The following is a 17,228-nucleotide window of genomic DNA, read 5'->3' as shown; positions in this document are numbered from 1 at the left end:
GATTTCTGTTCGGAGATTTTGCAAAAATGTGTAGCGGTGCATGATGGGGAAGGAATCTAACGGCTGTCGTCTACCGTTTGATGTTATGAGTTGCGCAGGTTCATGGGAACACGGATGTGTGTTGTGCATATATTCACTGAATAAATAATGGAAAGAGAAAAGGGGGAGCGGAGAAGATTCGCGACAAAAAGCAGAAAGCTCTTCAAGCTGACGCTTCCAAGTGTTTTAAAATAGATCATTTGTTTGCTGTGGCCAGTAGTGCTACTACTAGCGTTGCTGCTAGTGTTCCCGACGTCCCTACTACAAGTTCAACGGGCGAAAATGAGGACAACGTTACTGGAGAGGTCAGTACAGGCTCAAAGCCAAGTGATGTGTATGTTGGGTCGGACTCGGACTCGGAGGATTCCGTGGCCAGTGAGCAGGTCGAGGGAAAGGACGCACAGGAGATTACAGAACCCGAAGTTGTTCATCATGCTCAAATTCATGCTAGCACTTCCAGTGTTAACGTTCCTTCAGAGAGGATTACGTCTGAGGCCGAGCCTGCTATGGACTGTTTCAGCCGCCCTAACCAAAACGAACTGTCTTTATTTTTTGAAAAACACCCAACCCAGAACACAAAAAAGACACTGAATCAGTGGTTATGTTGCAGGAATGGCACTGAAGCTTCTCCACACTGAAATTCATTAAAAACCGGTTACGGAGCACTACAGCCCAGGAGCACCTGGAGGCATTCATGCTCATGTCAAGTGAAAAAGACATTTTGATGTCCTTGGACACAGACACAATTGTTGACATGGTGGCAGAAAAGAGTAGCCTAATGAGACGCCTTCTCATCACCTAACATGTGCATGGCCATCCCCGAGACTGTCTCCTGTAAGGTAAGGTAAACACACACACACACACATAAACTCTCCCGATGAGAATTTATCACGTCGACAGGATGACGTTAATTTTAATCCCACACACACACATTTTGGAGACACAAAAGCTTGTGTGCTTGTGCTTCTGTTTTGTAATATGTTCAAGGTGAAATTGAAATGACAGTGAAAGTGTGTTTTGATGGTGTTTAGGTGTCTGGTATTTGTTCATTGGGGGTTCGGTGTGGACGGGTGGGTGGATGTGTGAGTGCGTGTTTGGGGGTGGTTTCGTCGGGCCAATAGTGGGCTGGTCCAGAGGAAAAATGCCAGGGCCGAAATTTGTTCCCAGTCCGACCCTGCCCCGCTGGCAACTATATCTATGCTGAAATTGTCAAAGTAGAAGTTTGGTAATCAAGGGCCGTAACTTGGGTAAAATGTGACCAAATTGAACGAAATTACAATATGCGTATCATCGACATATAACAAAGAATCCTGCCAAGTTTTGTGAAATTCCTCCAAAAATTGTGAGAGGAGTTGATTTCAGAAGGTGAGCACCCTTCCCGGGACGGACGGATGGACGGACGGACGGACGGACATTGCCACGACATAATCCCCCTTCAGGCTAAAAATAAAATGTAAGGTTTCCTTTTGAATCAAACTGAACTGAATACATTACTGGTAATAAATTACTGGAAATACTTTGCCAACTCTACCGATTCACGTGGTAGTCTACAGATTGACAGTTGAATACTACCTTTTGTTTATTTATTTACATGTAAATAATTACAAGTTAAATTACTCCACTGGCCTGCAAACAGTAAAATACTAATTCAGGCAGACCACTGATAAACCTACATTAAGCCTAGGTCACAACCGGACGTACGATTTTTTGGCCGTCGATTTTTGGCGTTTCCCAAATCACTGCATTTTTTTTGTTTGTGGAGAAAGACGCACGTTGGCCGTAAGTTTGTCTTGCAACCTGAAAAAAACATAAGCGCCCGTAGAGTTTGTTTGACATGACAAAGAACCTCTGCGGCCGGTCTACGGCTCGAAAATCAGCACGTCACACGCGCGCCCTCCGTGCATTTCTTGCGTTTTTTGCACGTAGACTGGCCGTAGGAGCACATACGGCCAGTTGTGACTGAGGCTTTATACACACACACACACACACACACACACACACACACACACGTTCTCCTCAGAGCGCTTTTCCGTGTCGGGGCCGACACACTTTAAATTTGTCAACACGCTATTTTTTTTTTTGCTCCAACACTCACTGAAAAATCATGTCAGATTTCTACCTTGCAATGTTTGGGGTATATTTTGAAGGAAAATCAGTGTTCTGGGCCGGTTTCCTGACATGATGCACTCAGGCAGACCGGAAATGCCTCCAATCCTCAATCACTTCGCTGTTGCACCGGTACCATGACACTTCCGTGTGCGGCGAGATTGCGGTTTATGTTTTTTGTGTAGTGGCGCGAGTGAGTCCCACAGTCTGATCTATTGCTTTTCATTCTCTGAGACTTGGCAAGTATGTAAATGAAATAAAAGAATAACGTAGCTGACCGCTGTCGAACATCTCCAGGAGGTTGATGATGGTGTCAAAGGCTGCCAGTCTCACAGTGCTGCCCTCATCCCGTGCCAGCTCCACCAACTCCGGCAACACCACAGCCTTCGTGTGTTCCGCTCTGGGCCACAAACACAGAGACGCAATTTGGAATTAGCGAATACCGAAAAGTGTAAAATTCCGTGCTTATTTTTGAGACTTTGGACAAAAGATGATTTCATCGTTGTTAGAGGAGATACGATATCATCAAGTGAGTGTCTGACTTTTGCAAGTCTACTCACGTGCCTAGGTTTATTACCTATTTAGTCGCTTTGTGCATACAGACATTATACAACCCCGATTCCAAAAAAGTTGGGACAAAGTACAAATTGTAAATAAAAACGGAATGCAATGATGTGGAAGTTTCAGAATTCCATATTTTATTCAGAATAGAACATAGATGACATATCAAATGTTTAAACTGAGAAAATGTATCATTTAAAGAGAAAAATTAGGTGATTTTAAATTTCATGACAACAACACATCTCAAAAAAGTTGGGACAAGGCCATGTTTCCCACTGTGAGACATCCCCTTTTCTCTTTACAACAGTCTGTAAACGTCTGGGGACTGAGGAGACAAGTTGCTCAAGTTTAGGGATAGGAATGTTAACCCATTCTTGTCTAATGTAGGATTCTAGATGCTCAACTGTCTTAGGTCTTTTTTGTCGTATCTTCCGTTTTATGATGCGCCAAATGTTTTCTATGGGTGAAAGATCTGGACTGCAGGCTGGCCAGTTCAGTACCCGGACCCTTCTTCTACGCAGCCATGATGCTGTAATTGATGCAGTATGTGGTTTGGCATTGTCATGTTGGAAAATGCAAGGTCTTCCCTGAAAGAGACATCGTCTGGATGGGAGCATATGTTGCTCTAGAACCTGGATATACCTTTCAGCATTGATGGTGTCTTTCCAGATGTGTAAGCTGCCCATGCCACACGCACTAATGCAACCCCATACCATCAGAGATGCAGGCTTCTGAACTGAGCGCCGATAACAACTCGGGTCGTCCTTCTCCTCTTTAGTCCGAATGACACGGCGTCCCTGATTTCCATAAAGAACTTCAAATTTTGATTCATCTGACCACAGAACAGTTTTCCACTTTGCCACAGTCCATTTTAAATGAGCCTTGGCCCAGAGAAGACGTCTGCGCTTCTGGATCATGTTTAGATACGGCTTCTTCTTTGAACTATAGAGTTTTAGCTGGCAACGGCGGATGGCACGGTGAATTGTGTTCACAGATAATGTTCTCTGGAAATATTCCTGAGCCCATTTTGTGATTTCCAATACAGAAGCATGCCTGTATGTGATGCAGTGCCGTCTAAGGGCCCGAAGATCACGGGCACCCAGTATGGTTTTCCGGCCTTGACCCTTACGCACAGAGATTCTTCCAGATTCTCTGAATCTTTTGATGATATTATGCACTGTAGATGATGATATGTTCAAACTCTTTGCAATTTTACACTGTCGAACTCCTTTCTGATATTGCTCCACTATTTGTCAGCGCAGAATTAGGGGGATTGGTGATCCTCTTCCCATCTTTACTTCTGAGAGCCGCTGCCACTCCAAGATGCTCTTTTTATACCCAGTCATGTTAATGACCTATTGCCAATTGACCTAATGAGTTGCAATTTGGTCCTCCAGCTGGTCCTTTTTTGTACCTTTAACTTTTCCAGCCTCTTATTGCCCCTGTCCCAACTTTTTTGAGATGTGTTGTTCACTTTCGACATTTGATATGTTGTCTATGTTCTATTGTGAATACAATATCAGTTTTTGAGATTTGTAAATTATTGCATTCTGTTTTTATTTACAATTTGTACTTTGTCCCAACTTTTTTGGAATCGGGGTTGTATAATTTATTCATCGTGTTTCGTAAATAAGGCTGATTCACCACTTCATGATCCAGGTGAAGTTGTCACTCCATGAGGAAACCACACCTTGTATAAACTCTTGATGAGACTGTGTATCCTTAAATATTTCCTTTTGTAACAGGAACTCAGGGCGAAGATGTGTAGATCTTAACTGCTTTACACAACAGCCAATAGCGTTTGAGATATGCGCTATTGGTATTGAGATCTGCGCTATTGAGATGGAGAACAGTGTAGAGTTTTTTTGTTTCTTTTTTTTAATCAAGAGCCTTTTTTCAACTGTAGACAGTTTCTAACCTGCCTTCGTCCTCTTCCTAATGAATACATTCCAACCGTTTATTTATTCTCCCCAAGTGATGGTTGGAAATACGGTTGGGCGAAATGGCAAAAATATCATAATCACGATACTCATCACAATTCTTGTTTTTAGCACTATTAATGCACATTTACCTGTACAAATCACAGTAAAAAGTAAATCAATCAATCAATCTATTTATCTGTCTATCAATCTTCTATCCACATTCACTGGATATCAGCAATTGTGCGCTCTGATTGGCTACTCTACTACTAGAATATCAGCTCGTATACCATGAGTAGAGAAAAACAAAATGGTGGAGCATGTTGCTGAAGCAACCGAGGACGAAATACAAACTCGACTTGAAAACAAAACCCCAAAAATACAACAACAATAGCAAAAAAAGGCAACAAAATTTGGAATAAAAGTATTTGATGTGGGCGGCACGGTGGTGTAGTGGTTAGCGCTGTCGCCTCACAGCAAGAAGGTTCTGGGTTCGAGCCCCGTGGCCGGCGAGGGCCTTTCTGTGCGGAGTTTGCATGTTCTCCCCGTGTCCGCGTGGGTTTCCTCCGGGTGCTCCGGTTTCCCCCACAGTCCAAAGACATGCAGGTTAGGTTAACTGGTGACTCTAAATTGAGCGTAGGTGTGAATGTGAGTGTGAATGGTTGTCTGTGTCTATGTGTCAGCCCTGTGATGACCTGGCGACTTGTCCAGGGTGTACCCCGCCTTTCGCCCGTAGTCAGCTGGGATAGGCTCCAGCTTGTCTGCGACCCTGTAGAACAGGATAAAGCAGCTACAGATAATGAGATGAGATGAGTATTTGATGTTAAGAATGTGTCTTTTTTTTAAGAATTTTTTTTTTCGTTTCCGTTTCTGGTTGAGAGTACATTGTGCGTATTCTGGCTGCCGCTTCTCACCGGAGTATTTTTATTTTATTTTCTCTCCTTTTTTTCTTTTTTCTGTGTGTTTGCGTAGTTTGATGTTTGTTTGAGTGCTTTGTCCGCCGGTGGTGGTGTAGCTCCGGACCCAGTTTTGGGCGTCGGTTCCCTCCAGGCCTTGGTTCGCTGTGGGTGATGCCTGTGTTCCCAGCTATGGACTGCAGTGAGCTCGTTGCTCATTTTAACATCGTGGTTGTCCAGCGCTCTGTGCTTTAGTGCTTGGTGTGGTGTTCCGAGCGATGTTGCTCAGTGGCATCGCAACGGCTGTGCAGGCGGTTTGGGACGTTCCGGCGCTCTGCGTGGCGGTGCTTCTGTGCTTGCTTTGTGGATCCATGGCGTGGTGTTCAAGTGGTGTTGCTGGCGGTGTCACGGCGGCTGTGCTGGAGGTGTGGGACTTGTTTTCGTGCGCCTTTTGGTGGGACTATGGCTGCTACACCACTGGAATGACATCCTGACCTCTATTTGGTGGACTTTCTTTTTTTTTTGCCTATAATTGTAAAGCGACCTTGGGTTTTGAGAAAGGCACTATATAAATTGAACCTATTATCGCATTTTTCACAAATTGCTCCTGTCGTTCCGCTGGTTTGTTTCCATTCTAAGCGCAAATGATTTTGTCAGATGTTTTGTATAAAGTGTTTATGGATCGAATTTGCAAAAAAATTAAAATAAAAATGCTCCGTTTCTCAAAATCCAGTGAATGTGGATAGAATAAAACAGTTATTCCACTCAATCTCGGTGCTACGCGCCTCGTCAGCTATCAGCTCATGTACGACTCGATTTTGTGGAATAACTTAAATCTTTCAGGGCGATTCTAAGATCGATACATGATGTGAACCGCGATAAACAGGTTTGCGAACAAACTGCCAGCAACACAGTGGAGCTGCATTTAAAAATAAACCTTTAAAAATGATTCGATGAAAATTTGACAAACCTATCAACATGTAAACATTTTACAGTTTTAAAGATTCAAAATACTCTCCATCGAATCTGCTTCCAGAGTTTATTATTATTATTATTATTATTATTATAAAGATATCAAGAGATATCTCTGAAACGTGTATTGTGACATCATTTACCATGATATTAATATTATGCCGTCATGTCGCCAGTACTAGTTGGAAAAGTGAATATTTTTTGATGTTATCTTGCATGACTTTGGTTTTATTGTTATTTTTATTCACACTTATTTGTGGATTTTCTTCTGTTGACATTCATAAATTTGATGATGCTCACCATTTGCTTTTATTTTACTGTATTCTTCAGCTTTTAAAGCACTGTTTAACTTTGCTTTCGGAAAGCACTCTACGAATACATCTCAAACAATTAGAATATCGTGGAAAAGTTCAATATTTTCCATCAGTGATTTAAGAGAGTGAAAATTTCATACCTTCTAGACTCATTACACGTAAATTAAAATGTTTCAAGCGTTTTATCAATTTTAATTTTGATAATTATGGCCTAAAATTAGAAAACATCTCAAAATATGAGAGTATTTCATTTGGAGTTTGAGTAAAACAGCATAAACACTGTATGTCTCGGTCTAGTTCAGTCCACACAACCACAATCATGTTGAAGTCTCCTGACTCAACAGTCATCCCGAAGACGATCATCGACACCCTCCACAAGGAGATTAAGCCACAGAAGGTCATTGCTGAAAAGGCTGGCTGGAAAAGGTGCACAAGCAACAGGGATGAGCGCAGCCTCGAGAGGATTGTCAAGAAAAGTCGATTCAAGAACTTGGGAGAGCTTCACAAGGAGTGGATTGAGGCTGGTGTCAGTGCATCAAGAGCCACCATGCACAGATGTCTTCAGGAAAAGGACTACACCTGGTGCATTCCTAATATCAAGCCCCTCCTGAGCCAGAGACAGCGCCAGAAGAGTCTTACCTGGGCTAAGGAGAGTAAGAAGTGGATTGTTGCTGCTCAGTGGTCCAAAGTTGTGTTTTCAGTAAATTTTGCATTTCATTTGGAAATCAAGGTCCTAGAGTCTGGAGGAAGAGTGGAGAGGCTCAGAATCCAAGGTGTTTGAAGTCCAGTATGACGTTTCTGCAGTGTGTGATGATTTGGGGTGCCGTGTCATCTGCTGGTGTTGGTCCACTGTGTTTTATCAAGTCCAAAGTCAACGCAGCATCTACCAAGAGATTTTAGAGCACTTAATGTTTCCATCTCCTGATGAGCTTTATGGAGATACTGATTTTCTTTTCCAGCAGGACTGAGCACCTGCCCACAGTGCCAAAACTACGACCAAATGGTTTGCTGACCTGTGCTTGACTGGCCAGCCAAGTCACCTGACCTGAGCCCCAGAGAGACTATATGGGCGATTGTCAAGAGGACGATGAGAAACACCTGACCCAAAAATACAGATGAGCTGAAGGTCACTATCAAAGCAGCCTGGGTTTCAATAACACCTCAGCAGTGCAACAGGCTGATCGCCTCCAAGCCACGCCCCACTGATGCAGTAATTCATGGTAAAGGAGCTTCAACCAAGTATTGAGTGTATAAATGAACATATTTTTCAGAAGTTGGACATTTCTGTATTGTAAATCCTTTTTTTTTATTGATTTTACGAAATAGTCTAATAATTTAAGATACTAGATTTCAGATTTTCATGAGCGAAAAGCCATAATCATCATAATTAAGACAAAAAAGGCCTGAAATAGTTACGCTTAATGAATATAGAATATATGAAAGCTGATGGTTTTGAATTAAATTATGAAAAAATATGAACTTTTTCAGGATATTCTAATTGCTTGAGATGCACAAGTGTATATATAGTTTTAATGACTCACAGAAGTGTGCTTATTATCCATCCATCCATTATCTGTAGCCGCTTTATCCTGTTCTACAGGGTCACAGGCGAGCTGGAGCCTATCCCAGCTGACTACAGGCGAAAGGCGGGGTACACCCTGGACAAGTCGCCAGGTCATCACAGGGCTGACACATAGACACAGACAACCATTCACACTCACATTCACACCTACGCTCAATTTAGAGTCACCAGTTAACCTAACCTGCATGTCTTTGGACTGTGGGGGAAACCGGAGCACCCGGAGGAAACCCACGCGGACACGGGGAGAACATGCAAACTCCGCACAGAAAGGCCCTCGCCGGCCACAGGGCTCGAACCCAGGACCTTCTTGCTGTGAGGCAACAGCGCTAACCACTACACCACCGTGCCGCCCTGTGATGATTATTATTATTATTATTATTATTATTATTATTATTAAAGGAACAGGGAGAAAAAGCTCTGAAACACCAGTTTAGATTTGAATAATTCTTGTGTTCATATCATGTTTATCAAATCAACTTCCAGAAAGATTTTGACTCTTTCTCTCTCTCTCTCTCGTATTTATCTTTTTACCCAATTCCCCTGGCGATGTTCTCCAGCTGGCGACACATGCAGGCGCGCACCTCGTACTCCACGTCCTGACACAACGACCTGACCAGAGGCAGCAGGTCCTTCTTCACCCTGCGCAGGACGACAGAACGATAAAACAGCTCAGAACTATAGCACACGGCTGCTGAATCCTGGATCCTGATTGGTCAGAAGACGTTGATTCATTTCCTATAACAGCAGCTCTGACAGCACTGTGGCTGCAAACCACAGCTTTATATTAATGCACTCGTTCTAATACAGCACGTAATGGTTTCTATAGCAACAGCTCATTCATAGGGACGTGTACAGCAGACGCACCGCATAAAAGGAGTACCTCATTTCACAAGATTAAATATAACTAGATAGATAAATAGATAAAAATTAAAACTTAAAATAAAATAAGAACATTAAATATAAAAAAATTAAAAATAGAATAACTTAAAATAATAAATAGAAAATAAATAAATAAATAAATAAATAAATGTTAAAATAGATAAAGATTAAAGTAGATAAATATATAAAAATGGAATAAAAATTAATAATAAATAAATACAAAAAATTTATTAGATAAAAGTTAAAACTTAAAATAAAAAAATATAAAAAATAAAATAGAATAAAATTAATAATAAATAAATAAATTGAAAAAAATAAACAGATAAAGATTAAACTCGATAAATAAATAAATAAATATTAAAAATTTAATTACAAAATGTAAATTAAATATAACAAATTAAAAATAGAATAATTAAATGTTATAATAAATAAATATATAAATACATAGAAAATAATAAAAATAGATAAATATTAAACTAGATAGATTTTTTTTAAAAAACATGATGTCATTTTTTTAACTGAATAAAAGCTGTAATTGTTGATACGTTGCTGTGGTATAAGAGGAATAAAACTCTTCCGGATGAGTTGTTGTTATAGTAACAACGTTTCATCACACCACTTTACCGTTGATTATTTTCCTACTACAGCATGACACTGAGTGATTTCTTCCTTGCTTAGGGGTTTTATCCAGCTTACTTAAATTATCATGAAATTATCATGATCAATTATCAATAATCAACTGCTGAAGAAGACTAAATATTGGCACCTGGTTAATTTCAAAATTAACCCGTTCTATAATTGCGGGTACACTTCAAGTGTTGACTCTGTTAGTCATTGTCAACTCCGTTATCGTCAACCTGGGCAGTCCATGAACAGAACTGATGATAACAGAGTTGACGTGTTCCACCATTTTGTGTCTTAACTCCATATGCGAACCTCAAACTAGCGACCACACGGCATGTATAAAAACAGCATCATATGGATTTGAATCGTATTATTATTGTTTGTAAAAAATGAGCGAGAGATTCACTCCGATATCACAGTAACGGAGTTGATGAATAATTAATCGACTGCTGGTGTAAAATCCTTAACATTTTGTTCAAATCACTGCCTTTCTGAAGTTTCCCGACAGAGGAAGTGACATCATTCGGTGCGGGTGTATGCGTATTATTAAAAGTCTTTGTGGATTTTACGCAGTTTTTATAACAGAGTTAACGAGAATGTTGGGACAGATTAAAAAATATATACAGTGGTGCTTGAAAGTTTGTTAACCCTTTGGAATTTTCTATATTTCTGCATAAATATGACCTAAAACATCATCAGATTTTCACACAAGTCCTAAAAGTAGATAAAGAGAACCCAGTTAAACAAATGAGACAAAAATATTATACTTGGTCATTTATTTATTGAGGAAAATGATCCAATATTATATATCTGTGAGTGGCAAAAGTATGTGAACCTTTGCTTTCAGTGTCTGGTGTGACCCCCTTGTGCAGCAATAACTGCAACTAAACGTTTGCGGTAACTGTTGATCAGTCCTGCACACCGGCTTGGAGGAATTTTAGCCCGTTCCTCCGAACAGAACAGCTTCAACTCTTTTTTTTTATTGCTTTATTGGGCATGACTTCTCACATCAAATTACAAAAATACAAAAATAAATGAGCAAAAAAAAAAAATAATAATAATAAAAATAACTGACAAGAAAGCCACCCAAAGGGGTCGGCACGAACGGGACCCGAAAGTACCCATGCGAGGCACCGCCCTCTCTGGGATGTTGGTGGGTTTCCTCACATGAACTGCTCGCTTCAGGTCCTTCCACAACATTTCCATTGGATTAAGGTCAGGACTTTGACTTGGCCATTCCAAAACATTCACTTTATTCTTCTTTAACCATTCTTTGGTAGAACGACTTGTGTGCTTAGGGTCGTTGTCTTGCTGCATGACCCACCTTCTCTTGAGATTCAGTTCATGGACAGATGTCCTGACATTTTCCTTTAGAATTCGCTGGTATAATTCAGAATTCATTGTTCCATCAATGATGGCAAGCCGTCCTGGCTCAGATGCAGCAAAACAGGCCCAAACCATGATACTACCACCACCATGTTTCACAGATGGGATAAGGGTCTTATGCTGGAATGCAGTGTTTTCCTTTCTCCAAACATAACGCTTCTCATTTAAGCCAAAAAGTTCTATTTTGGTTTCATCCGTCCACAAAACATTTTTCCAATAGCCTTCTGGCTTGTCCACGTGATCTTTAGCAAACTGCAGATGAGCAGCAATGTTCTTTTTGAAGAGCAGTGGCTTTCTCCTTGCAACCCTGCCATGCACACCATTGTTGTTCAGTGTTCTCCTGATGCTGGACTCATGAACATTAACATTAGCCAATGTGAGAGAGGCCTTCAGTTGCTTAGAAGTTACCCTGGGGACCTTTGTGACCTTGCCGACTATTACACGCCTTGCTCTTGGAGTGATCTTTGTTGGTTGACCACTCCTGGGGAGGCTAACAATTAGGGCTGTAACGATATGCGTATCGAAATCAAAATCGCGATATGCAGAGCCACGATCCGTATTGCGATACAAGAAGGCAGAATCACGGTACACCCTTTCAAACTTCTCCTCAGACCAAAAACAGAGGCACTTCCAAACTTCAATTTATGAATACTTTACTTTTTATTTAAATTACATTTTAAACTTACTTAAATTACTTTTATTTTTTTAAATCTATTAGTAAGTCGTTTTTTCGCCGACCTGCGACAATCTTCTGCAAGTCACGCAACGTCCACACTCGCCACTGGCAGAGCATTCATTTATTTTAAGCGATCGCCATTCTGGTTGCGACGCGGGGAGCGAATCTGTAAACAAGCAGCTCATTGGCTGGCTAGGTGTGCCACAAGCCAATCACAATCACTTGACCGGAAAGACATGCAGTGTTGCCAGATTGGGCAGGTTAAGGTGCTTTTTGGCTGGTTTTGAACATATTTTGGGGTGGAAAACGTTAGCAATATCTGGCAACACTGAAGGCATGTCTGCTTGGGTGGAAGCCTTCTGCGGCAGTTACATTTTGACACGCGAGCAATGTTTCACCATAAAAATTCCGTAATTTCCATCTGTTTTCCGCAATCACAGAAAATCATTGGCCCTATGAGAGTGAGACAGTGAGAGAGCCCCCCCCCCCAAAAAAAAAAATCTTAACGGATTTACACGATTTGGAAAAATGACTTTTTCAGAACCGAAAAAAACAGAGCTTCCGGCTCAACAGTATTATTTTGAGAAATAAAACAGTCTTTGGATATACATTTGTTCATTTTTTGCATACATATTACTCATTCTCTGCAGTGGTCTGAATTATTTGTTATTAAATAGTTAATGTAAGTAAGTAAATGTTAATAAGTCAAATTTACTACTTTAAAAAAACATTTTAAAAAAATCGTGGGCGTATCGAATCGTGGGTCAAAAATCGCGATACGAATCGAATCGTGAATTGGGTGTATCGTTACAGCCCTACTAACAATGGTCTTGAATTTCCTCCATTTGTACACAATCTGTCTGACTGTGGATTGGTGGAGTCCAAACTCTTTAGAGATGGTTTTGTAACCTTTTCCAACCTGATGAGCATCAACAACGCTTTTTCTGAGGTCGTCAGAAATCTCCTTTGTTCGTGCCATGATACACTTCCACAAACATGTGTTGTGAAGATCAGACTTTGATAGATCCCTGTTCTTTAAATAAAACAGGGTGCCCACTCACACCTGATTGTCATCCCATTGATTGAAAACACCTGACTCTAATTTCACCTTCAAATTAACTGCTAATCCTAGAGGTTCACATACTTTTGCCACTCACAGATATGTAATATTGGATCATTTTCCTCAATAAATAAATGGCCAAGTATAATATTTTTGTCTCATTTGTTTAACTGGGTTCTCTTTATCTACTTTTAGGACTTGTGTGAAAATCTGATGATGTTTTAGGTCATATTTATGCAGAAATATAGAAAATTCTAAAGGGTTCACAAACTTTCAAGCACCACTGTATTTTTATGACTGAAATTTCACATAAAACAGAAAATAGACTTTCTGTGCGATTGATTTTATAACAGTTAATAGAATAAGCTGCATAAACAGATTGTTAAACTGAATCACTTCCTGTTTGAGTTAAATGCTTGAGTCGAGGGGTGGAGTCGTTTAGCTAATGTTTTATGGATAAATTGGGTCTAAAATGTACATCGAGCATCGCTAATGGTGAAAGTTTGTCATAATTTGTTCAAAACTGATCCAATAAAGATTTCTTTTGTGGAAAATCACAAAAGGTTTATCTCGGAGACGTGAAACGTAGCCCGAATTCTAGAATGACCCGTGTACAGCAGTGTATTAAAATCGTGCTCATAATTGCATACTCAGAATGCTTTTTCCTAGTTCTCGCTCAACGTATTTAAAAATCAGACAAAAATCAATGCAAATCTTCGTTCCTCAAATCTTGACATTTCTTACACACACACACACACACACACACACACACACACACACACACACGAGACTCACACTGATGACTCAAATTTGGCAGCCACCTTCCCCAGGATGCGACAGCTGGCCAGACGAGCCGGTACAGACTGCGAGAGCTGAGCTTTCGATACCAGTGGGCTCAGAATCTGCAAACATGATCACACCACAGTAGCAGTCACGTCTTAGCAGCTCACCTCCGTGTTCTATATTCAGATAAACAGCGGATCTGTCACGTGAGCAGTGGGAAAGAAGTGAGAAAAAAGTTCTCGATACCTCCTGTCTGATGGTTTCTTTTGGTAAAGCATCAATTGCTGATAACAAAGTCTCGAGCCAAGCGCTGCTGACCACTGTGGGAAGGAGATTAAACATAAAAAATAACACTGAGTCTCAGAGGAAAGTGCAGGTTTTGGACAGGATTCATCATCTTGTGTGATGTGGAAAGAAAACGAATCCAGGCGGTGTCTTAATGTGATGCACTACAGTCAGGGAGAATTAATTACATGCATTAAAATGTCCTTTAAATACCCACTGGTTTGTCCTCCAGCAGAATCTCTGTGCCATGACACTACAGTGTCTTGCAAAAGTATTCACCCCCTTTGGTGTTTGTCCTGTTTTGTCGCATGACAAGCTGGAATTAAAATGGATTTTTGGAGGGTTAGCACCATTTGATTTTTTACACAACATGCCGACAACTTTAAAGGTGATTTTTTTTTTCTTTTTATTGTGACACAAACAATAATTAAGATGAAAAAACAGAAATCTGGAGTGTGCATAAGTATCCACCCCCTTTCGTATGAAACCCCTAAATAAGAGCTGGTCCAACCAATTCACTTCATAAGTCACATAATTAGTTGATTAAGATCCACCTGTGTGCAATCAAAGTGTCACATGATCTGTCACATGATGTCTGTATAAATCAGCCTGTTCTGGAAGGACCCTGACTCTGCAACACTACTAAGCAAGCAACATGAAAACCAAGGAGCCTCCAAACAGGTCAGAGACAAAGTTGTGGAGAAGTATAGATCAGGGTTGGGTTATAAAAAATATCCCAAACTTTGAATATCTCACGGAGCTCCATTATATCCATGACAGCCAAATGGAAAGAATATGGCACCACTACAAACCTGACAAGAGAAGGCCCCGCCCACCAAAACTCACAGACCGGGCAAGGAGGGCATTAATCAGAGATGCAACAAAGACACCAAAGATAACACTGAAGGAGCTGCAAAGATCCACAGCGGAGATGGGAGTATCTGTCCATAGGACCACTTTAAGCCGTACACTCCACAGAGTGGGCGGGGATTTATGGAAGAGTGTCCAGAAAAAAGTAATTGCTGAAGAAATCATGTTTGGAGTTTGCCCAACAGCATGTGGCAGACTCCCCAAACACATGGAAGAAGATTCTCTGGTCAAATGAGACTAAAATTGATCTTTTTGGCCGTCATGGGAAACGCCATGTGTGGCGCAAACCCAACACCCTGAGAACACCATTCCTACAGTGAAGCATGGTGGTGGTAGCATCATGCTGTGGGGATGTTTTTCATCTGCAGGGACAGGAAAGCTGGTCAGGACTGAAGGAAAGATGGATGGCACTAAATACAGGGCAATTCTGGAGGAAAACCTTTTTGAGTCGGCCAGAGGTTTGAGACTTGGATGAAGGTTCACGTTCCAGCAGGATAACGACCTTAAACATACTGCTAAAGCTACACTGGAGTGGTTTAAAGGAAACATTTAAATGTCTTGGAATGGCCTAATCAAAGCCCAGACCTCAATCCAACTGAGAATCTTGAAGCCTGCTGTACACTAATACAACCCATCTAACAAAGTATTGACTTTGGGGGGGGTGAATACCTATGCACACTCCAGATTTCTGGTTTTTCATCTTAATTATTTTTTGTGTCACAATAAAACAACAATTTGCACCTTTAAAATGGTAGGCACATTGTGTAAATCAAATGGTGCTAACCCTCCAAAAATCCATTTTAATTCCAGCTTGTAACGCGACAAAACAGGGCAAACACCAAGGGGGATGAATACTTTTGCAAGACAATGTAAAGTCAGCCTGAACTTAGGCATTATGCTCTTCCATTGGATTATAAAGCTTTATGTTTGGGTCCAAATTTGATAACACAGTGCTAAAGTCAGTTTCTTCTTGGAAATTTGTATAAGCCAGGGGTGGGACTAGACATCAGCTTCATGATTTTGGACCAGTCATGCGCAAGATTATTGGATGACAAGGATTATTTCTTACTTCTGGGTCGAAATGTAGAATAATTCTTATTTGGATCATCTCATACAGTGTGACAAGTAATAACTGGAAACAACTGCAGGCATTGCAGAGTATAAAACCATCTTAAAGTGGAACCAGTGCTAATCCTCGTCACGGTGGCCATGGACATTTCTGCTCCACACCACCAGAGGGCAACCTGATTCATTATTTCGATCTCATCTTCTGTATTTTGACTCACTTCCTGTCCTGCTGAACACTTATGTGCTTTCTCCTGATTAGTATCCTGTATTAGCTTTCCGTTTGTTGCTGAGCGTTGTTGTGTTTACGTTAAGATTGCCTCGCCTCACCTTGCCTTGCCTCGCTTCGCCTATGTTTTGTGTTTTAACTTTAAAAACAAAAGTCTGTCTGCATTTGCATCCGACTCCTGTGGAAACCCTGACACCTTAATGGACGTTCGTTTGAAAACAAAAGAAATGACATCCTTATGCAAACATTTCCATTTTACTTCTATTAAATTAAACGTTGTGGGTGTGGAACTGAAGGAATGTCGGACTGCATGCGCCACAGGGTTGGTCAGAGGAATCTCTGAATCATTCGAGCTGATTGTTTGGATTTGTCGCTTTGGAATTGTCATCGATAATTTGCGCAGAATTAAGAAAATTGTCATTGCGTTGTCACTTTTCACTGAAATTGCGTATCCATGTTGAACATAAAAGGTCACCTGACACTTCGCCGCTTAAATGATTCGATTATCATTTATTTTAATGGTCTACAATTACAGTTCCATGTTACATTACAAGTGTCTGACCTGTGTCCCTGTGGTCTAGGTTGAGGAGGACGATCTGCAGGATTGAGTGTGTGTGCGTCTGGATGAGGACGATGTCGTCCTGGAGGATGGTGAGGAAAGATCCTGCTGCGGCGAGCTGCATATCCGCCCCAGCCACATGCAGCACTTCCTGTGAGGGAACAGAGAAAAAAATCTGGCGGTGATGTTCAGTCCGGTCGCCTTGGCTTACAGTGGTGCTTGAAAGTTTGTGAACGCTTTGGAATTTTCTATATTTCTGCATAAATATGACCTAAAACATCATCAGATTTTCACACAAGTCCTAAAAGTAGATAAAGAGAACCCAGTTAAACAAATGAGACAAAAATATTATACTTGGTCATTTATTTATTGAGGAAAATGATCCAATATTACAGATCTGTGAGTGGCAAAAGTATGTGAACC

At 40.8% G+C, this 17,228-nt stretch overlaps 1 protein-coding gene across 1 annotated transcript in view; it reads right to left on the bottom strand.

The window, feature by feature from the left end:
- ppp4r4 (protein phosphatase 4, regulatory subunit 4) overlaps window positions 1-16,944 on the bottom strand; it is a 57,472-nt gene extending 40,528 nt beyond the window's left edge. The window contains exons 1-5 of the mRNA XM_060915770.1: window positions 16,809-16,944; window positions 14,044-14,117; window positions 13,810-13,916; window positions 8,921-9,028; window positions 2,424-2,545 (exon numbers count right to left, since the gene is read on the bottom strand). Coding sequence (XP_060771753.1) covers window positions 2,424-2,545; window positions 8,921-9,028; window positions 13,810-13,916; window positions 14,044-14,117; window positions 16,809-16,929 — 532 coding nt within the window. The 5' untranslated portion in view covers window positions 16,930-16,944. The remainder of the gene's footprint in view (window positions 1-2,423; window positions 2,546-8,920; window positions 9,029-13,809; window positions 13,917-14,043; window positions 14,118-16,808) is intronic.
- Between the last annotated feature and the right edge of the window lie 284 nt (window positions 16,945-17,228).

The sequence above is a fragment of the Neoarius graeffei genome, chromosome 3 (genome assembly GCF_027579695.1).
Source record: "Neoarius graeffei isolate fNeoGra1 chromosome 3, fNeoGra1.pri, whole genome shotgun sequence".
Classification (NCBI taxonomy): domain Eukaryota; kingdom Metazoa; phylum Chordata; class Actinopteri; order Siluriformes; family Ariidae; genus Neoarius; species Neoarius graeffei.
The sequence above is the reverse complement of the archived record's forward strand: the minus strand, read 5'-3'. Positions and strand labels throughout refer to the sequence as shown.